The sequence below is a fragment of the Peromyscus maniculatus genome, chromosome 9, assembly GCF_049852395.1.
Source record: "Peromyscus maniculatus bairdii isolate BWxNUB_F1_BW_parent chromosome 9, HU_Pman_BW_mat_3.1, whole genome shotgun sequence".
Lineage (NCBI taxonomy): Eukaryota > Metazoa > Chordata > Mammalia > Rodentia > Cricetidae > Peromyscus > Peromyscus maniculatus.
The window spans coordinates 49,170,245-49,177,661 of record NC_134860.1 but is presented as its reverse complement, the minus strand read 5'-3'; the positions used below and the strand labels follow the sequence as shown (position 1 = coordinate 49,177,661).

The 7,417-nt window shown below is 44.3% G+C and overlaps 1 protein-coding gene across 1 annotated transcript; it reads left to right on the top strand.

Moving 5' to 3' along the window:
* The first annotated feature begins 4,886 nt into the window (after positions 1–4,886).
* Positions 4,887–5,822, top strand: Or5au1 (olfactory receptor family 5 subfamily AU member 1). The gene has a single exon (XM_006993437.3). The coding sequence runs from the start codon at positions 4,887–4,889 to the stop codon at positions 5,820–5,822; it is 936 nt and encodes a 311-aa protein (XP_006993499.1).
* Positions 5,823–7,417: the final 1,595 nt, after the last annotated feature.

The following is a 7,417-nucleotide window of genomic DNA, read 5'->3' as shown; positions in this document are numbered from 1 at the left end:
CACACCTTTGATCCCAGTACTTGGGAGGCAAAGGCAGTCGGATCTCTGAGTTCAAGGCCAGCCTGGTCTACAGAGTGAGTTCCAGGACAGCCAAGGATACACAGAAAGGACATGAAGCATTAATACTAACCAAAATAAACCTGGTGTGATTATTCATAACAGACAAACTATGTTTCAAAATAAAAAAATATTAGCACACCTTTAATCCCAGCACTTGGGAGGCAGAGGCAAGTGAATTTCTGAGTTTGAGGCCAGCCTGATCTACAAAGTGAGTTTCAGGACAGCCAGGGATACACAGAAAAACCCTGTCTCTAAAAAACTAACAAAAACAAATAAACAAATCACAAACACTTTTTTTAAAAGATATGCTTTATTTTAATTATGTATATGTCTGTGAATATGAATGCTGGTGTCCATGGAGGCCAGAGGAATCAGGTTCCCCTGGAGCTAGAGTTATTTGGGTCCTCTGCAAGACAGGCATGTGTTTCTAACCTGAGATATCTCTGTAGCCCCAACAGACACTTTTGAGTCTAGATTTCTAAGTTTATCAAGAGGGAAGACCAATCTTAAGCCGCACCTAGTAACGAGACTTCAGGATACAGTAGACAAAAACTGAAATAAATCCATGATTGTCACGATGGTGGCACACGCCTTTAATCCTAACATTTAGGAGATTAAAGTCAACTGTCTCTAAGAGTTTGAGACCAGCCTAGTCTACATAATATGTTCTGGACCAGCCAGGGCTATATAGTGAGGTTCTGCATCAAAAGAAAACATCCATTATTGTAGAAATGTCAACCTACTACCTTTCAGTGACCAATAGAAGACAGTGTGAAAACTGAATGGCTGTATTTTGCTTAAACAATGCTATCAATCAACTTGACCTAATTGATGTTTGTAGAGTCTGCCACGACAAAGGAGAATACACCCCTTTCAACATAGGCTGTATTTTATTCAGTGAATTCAGAAACATTCAAGCCATACAAAGTATTTGCTCTGAATAGATGCTATTAAACTAGAGACCAACAACCAAAGGTCCCTAAAATATTCCCAAGTATTTGGAAACTAAGTAACCTAACTCTAATTTGTACTGTTAACATGACTTTGAAGGACAGAGGTTTTGTTCTTATCTCATTTGAAGCGTGGATGTCTATTGGTTAACTGACATAGGAGAACCAAGTTTGCTGGAACAGTGTAAGCACAGGAAACAATCTCTAGTACTAAGTTTCGAGTTAAGGTAAAGCATTTCTTTGGGGCGATGATCCATACGTTGTCAGGGAATCTGGCGGGGTCCATTCCCCTCATCCCCAGTTTCTCTGTCACCTGACTCCTCATGGGCAGAGACCCTTGGAGACAACAAAATCACAAACACTTTAATGGGTCTTTGTGGGACCAATTATTCTCCCTACCTCATCTGCCTCCTAAAATCCCATCATGAACACTTCCTAGTTGTGAGCGGCCCAGAGGGAAAGATGGCCCCGGGGAGCCTCTCGCCCACACAAGACTGGTGGTGAGGGGTTCACAGAGAAGGGGGCTGCCTCACTCCTTACCCCATGAGACCCCAAGATTTAGTCAATAGACACAAAGCCTGCCTTTGTCTTCATGGTCCTTTCACTGAAGGTCTGTGCTCAGAGTTCCAGAGCAAATCCAGTACCATCAAGTTGTGTGCTAGGGATCGGCTTACAGAACATCTCATCTGGTGTTGGATGACAACCAGGTAGCCCAGATGTCTGAGAATTATTACCTACTGGCATAGCTTCTGGATGGAAGAGACCATTCAGGACAACCATCCTACTGATATCCAGGACACAGAGAATTTCAGCAAGTTAGGAAAGGATTTGGGGCTCAAGAAGGTCTGTGTCCTCTGTAGACACCCCATGGTCTAGTGATTCCTAAGGTTCAGAGACCACCTATCGTGAAATCATTGGAGTTGTTGGTTCATCTGTTGGTCTATTGGATCAGATTTCCTGCAGTTGAAACCTGGGACCTGCACATATAGTAAGGTTCTCTATTGATCCCTGGGTAAGACACCTCACTGTTTAAAAATTGCTGTTGCCTAAAGATCTTTAAGATCTCTGGATGTGTTGCTGCCTGGGGTCCTTCATATATTCCTTCACTGTTTTATCACAGGCGGGAAATTGAGGAGTCAAGTATAAATAAGGTCCCTTCCAACTCCTTTACCTCTTAGGTACTCCACTCCTAATCTTTTATTTTTATTTTTTATTTTAGGTGTATGGGTGTTTTGCCTATGTGTATATCTATTGCACCACTTTTGTGTCCAAGGAAGCCAGAAAAGGGCATTGGATCCTCTGGAACTAGTTATAGATAGTTTGGGGCCACCACATACATTCTGGGAATGGAGCCTGGGTCCTCTGGAAGAGCAGCTAGTGTCCTTAACCACTGAGCAATCTTGCCAGCCCCTCCTCCTCCTTTTAAAATAATAAAGCTCACTTCAAGTTTTCTTTTCTAAGGTACAAACTGCCACCCACAGAACAGTGGTTATTTCAAAGCATACCAGATACCAACCTCTCTATAATCTGTTTTTGTTTTTTTTGTTTTTTGTTTTTGGCTAATTCTTTGGATTCTGCAGGATTTTTCATTTAGTGCAGACTGGAGAAGAGTGGTAAGCAATGAGTGAGGAGAGAGATAAGCTGCTGCCCCACTGGAGGGTCCTCTTCATCTGCCCAACCCAGGCGCTGGGCACATTCCAAAGTTGGTTCTTGTTGCTGTTTTCCTGGTTCTGTCTAGTTTTCCAATCTGAGAAATACTGAGAGGGTTGTTACCTAAACTAAAACAGGTTCCCGAGGAAAGAAGATTCCAAGTTGGATTTTGAGAAGTTCTACTCTATGCTTAAAGACCAGCTACTGACTTTCTTGAAGTTCTTGTAAGTTATTTCCTCCCCAGACTTTCACCGTTATTTCTCTCAAGTCCTGTAATTCGCCTTTGAGTTGGCTTCTGAACCCAATGGGGTTGACGATGTGAACAGCTCAACTCTAGAACCCCACATTCTGCAGTACTGGAGTTCATTGTAAAGTAGCTACTGGGATAAGGTAAGCTTCATGTTATATCCCAGCGACTTGAAATAAGTCAAGACACACTCTTCTCCATCTGCTCCAGAAGCTCCGTGTTCAAGTCTGCCCTCTGTTTTCAGTGCTGGCTCTACCAGAGCATGCTATCTTTGGGCATTACCAAAAGTAGCTTCTATCATTATCATTATCATTATCATTATCATTATCATTATCATTATCATTATCATTATCATTATCATTATCATTATCATTATATGCATGTGTGTGTTTCTACATGAGTGTATGCCACTTTTGTATATGGAAGTCAGAAGAGGGCATCAGATCCCCTGAAACTAGAGTTACAGGTGGTTGTGACCTGTCTGAGGTGGGTGCTCAGAACCGAATCTGGATCCTCTGGAACTCAGTACCCTCAAACTTGGAGCCATCTCTCTACCCCCCCCCCCCACAAATGCTTTTCTTACTATCACACACAGCCTTCCATTGACAGACATGGTCCCTTAGTTACTTACCCACAGCTAAGTTCAGTTTTTTATCTATCTAGAGTCTTCCGCCCTGGTCCTGCCAAGATCCTGAAGAGTCTAGCAGTGGGATTAACCAACGTTTCTGTTAGTCAGTACAACTCTGGATGCTCCTGGATCCTCCCAACATCTTCCACAGATGCGTTCCCTGCAGGACAGGGAGAGGAGCTCACATTTGCTGTTTTTGTCCTACCTAGTCATGCCTGCTGGCTTCAAAGCCTGAAGAATTGGGTCCTCAACAAAGTACTGGGTACTAAAACCATTCCAGGACCCAGAGGACCAATAGAGCCGGGAGAGGGTGATGTTTACAGGATCCACTCTCTAAACAGAAAAGACATTTTTACAGACTTCAGCCTTAGAGGGGGCCTGATCCTTGTTACCAATAGCCCCTGAATTTGGGGTGATTTTTGCTTACTGGAAATGATGGGTATTTTCATAGGCATGGGTGGGAGTTTTCCCTTGTTGGATGATCCCTAGTCCACAAAGTCAGTTTGTTCATTATACCACTCCCATCTTTCCGTATCCTCCGCCCACCATCATCTTTAGCAACCATGGTAGCTAGAACCAGACTATGCCTAGGGGTGGACGTCCAGCTGAGCTAGTGAACGACCTTCAGGTCCCCGGAAAGCCTGTTCACTCGCTCTTGCTATGCATGTTTAGATATTCCTATCTAAACTATTGGGTGGTAGGTTTTACGTTAAATTTTGTTATTGCTTTATCCCGTTTATCCCATGTATTTATGCAGTAGGTCTGTCTCCCCTGTGAGAACAGTCATTTCAAGCATCCCTTGAATTTCCTCAGTGTGCTGGTCTGTGTTCAAGTGATTTGTGTTTTACTCACTCAGTTTTCACAATATTTTAAGATAACTGCTGTTCTTACTCTACAGATGAGAAAACTGAAACTCAGAGACATTCAATCCATCCCACAGGTGACACACATAGTCAGTGAAGAAGCCCCTGCTCACTTTGGGCTTACAGAGAACATATTGCCTGTAGCTTATGAGCTCCCTGCCATCAGGCACTCGAGACTTTCTTAGGAGGGAAACAGTTATGCGGACAGAAAACTAAATGTGGATTCAAAGAGTGGATGTCTCATTATTTAAATTTTTATGATCTCAAAAAAGATTAATTTCATATAGTTGTTATATTTCCCATTGCTTTTCAAGTAATGCTTACTAATCAACCAATCGAGTAGAGAAGGTCTTCTCCTATGGCAGTCCTGTCTACTAGGCCAGATCTCTTTGAAAGACCCTAATCTCCAGAAAGCTGTCCTTAAAATAGGAGCAAACTGTAAGAGCCTTGGGTGTCTGTCTGTCTACACCCCAGAGTACTGAACAAATATGGAAAGGACAAACCTGAGCCAAGAGATGGAGTTTGAACTCTTGGGCCTCACCAGTGACCCCCAGCTTCAAAGGCTACTCTTTGTGGTATTCCTGGCCATGTACTCCGTCACTGTGCTAGGGAACCTGACCATGTTCTTTCTAATCCATGTGAGCGTCACTCTGCACACACCCATGTACTCCCTCCTCAAGAGCCTTTCTTTCCTGGATTTCTGCTATTCTTCTACGGTGGTCCCCCAGACCCTGCTGAACTTCTTGGCTAAGAGAAAGGTCATCTCTTATCTTGGCTGCATGGCTCAGATGTTCTTTTATGCGGGCTTCGCCACCAGCGAGTGCTATCTCATTGCTGCCATGGCCTATGACCGCTATGTCGCTGTCTGTAATCCTCTGCTCTACCCCAGCATCATGTCTCCTAACGTCTGTGCCTCTCTGATCGTGGGCTCCTACAGTGCAGGGTTCCTCAATTCTCTTATCCACACGAGCTGTATCTTCAGTCTGAACTTCTGTGGTGCTCAAGTGGTCACTCATTTTTTCTGTGATGGACCACCCATCCTGTCCCTGTCCTGTGTGGACACTTGGCTGTGTGAGGTCTTGCTCTTCGTCTTCGCGGGTTTCAACCTTCTGAGCTGCACGCTCACCATCTTGATCTCCTACCTCTTAATCCTCATTGCCATCCTCCAGATGAACTCAACCCAAGGCAGGTTCAAGGCGTTTTCCACCTGCACATCCCACCTCACCGCTGTGTGCTTCTTTTTTGGCACGACTCTTTTTATGTACCTGCGCCCTAAATCCAGCTACTCCTTGACCCAGGACCGCGTGGTCGCTGTCATCTACACAGTGGTGATCCCGATGCTGAATCCCTTAATCTACTCTTTGAGAAACAAGGATGTGAAGGAAGCTTTAAGGAAGGTTTGGGGCTGGAAATCAATGGAATGATCTTATTGACTCCTGTGTCCTTAGAAAGCCAAGAGAGCTTTACTTGATGGGGTGCCACCCCGAGCACGTTCCCAAGCACACCCTGTGAATCCTGGGCATGCACTCTGGTCTGCAGGTGCTTCTGGAACTATCCACCAGAGCTGCTGGCTTCCTAGAGACTAAGAATCTAGAAAGACCTTGTGCTCTTGCTTCGTTGGACTCACTGGCCGAGGCTAACTTTGGCTTTGTTCTAATATGTTATCCATAGTTTGAAATTTGTGAATACTTTATTTTCCTACTAGAAACAGACATTTTTGTTCTTCAGATTCCCACCTGGGCATAGTGACTCATACTTTTTATCCTAGCACTTGGGAGGGAATCATGTTCAAAGCCAGCCTCAGCTACTCAGTGAGACCCTGACACAATTAGAGAGCATCAGATCAAGCAAAATAAGTCAGATGATGAGAAACAAATATTACATTCATGGATCCCAGATTGTATGTAGATATATCAAATCACACACACACACACACACACACACACACACACACACACACACACACACACGACGGGGACATGAACGGAGGGGAAACGGGTAAAGGAGGGTGGAGAATGAGCATGGTCAAAGCACATGACACTTGTGTCAAAACTATATGCATCACTAGCCACAATGAATACAAGCCAATAAAATCTATATCAAATAAAACCTCACACACAAATTATTATTCTCTTAACTAATTTGAAAACCTTGGAGTTTCCTGAGGGGAATTCTTCTGGTTCTTTACAATTTCCTTCTCATAAAAGTCAGCTCTTTTACTGGGCTGTGGTGGCATACCTTTAATGCCAGCACTTGGGAGGCAGAGGCAGGTGGATCTCTGTGAGTTTGAGTTTAAGACCACCCTGGTCTACAGAGTGAGTTCCAGGAAAGGCTCCAAAGCTACACAGAGAAACCCTGTCTCGAAAAAAAAAAAAAAAAAAAAAAAAAAAAAAAAAAAAAAAAAAAAAGTTGGCTCTTTTGTCAGGCAGTGGTGGCGCACACCTTTGATCCCACTACTCAGGAGGCAGAGGCAGGTGGATCTCCAAATTCGAGGCCAGCCTGGTCTACAGAGTGAGTTCCAGGACTAAAAGGAAAAGTGTTGGCTCAAGACCCCCAAGACTAAGTTCTCAGCAGAAAGGGGATTTATGTGCCCTAGAGGGACAAACAGTAGAATAAGGGACAAAAACAGGAGACAGAGCATGAGGGAGAAGAGGGCGGGGACAAGGGAGAGGGGTTAGGGATGTTTGCCCCGAGGACAAAGGACTGCCTCTGGGCAGAGAGGAGACAGACGTGACACACAGGAAAACGGTGGCTTATGAAGGTTAAATGAGAAGCCCCATGTTAGGATGAGGTGTTTAATTTTATTTGGGCATGTTAACGAGGTGAACCAAAGGGGGCTTCTGATTGCTGGCCCTTAGTAGTCAGCCTCAGGAGGAGGAAGTGGCCAAATAAGGGAATGGACCTTAGGAGTAGCTTCAGGAATGTAATCTAACAGTTTTTAGCAAGGCAGAGGGAAATGGGGAGACGGGCAAGGCCTGCCAGAGCTACATGCTTGAGTGGGCTAGAGTCCCTACAAGGA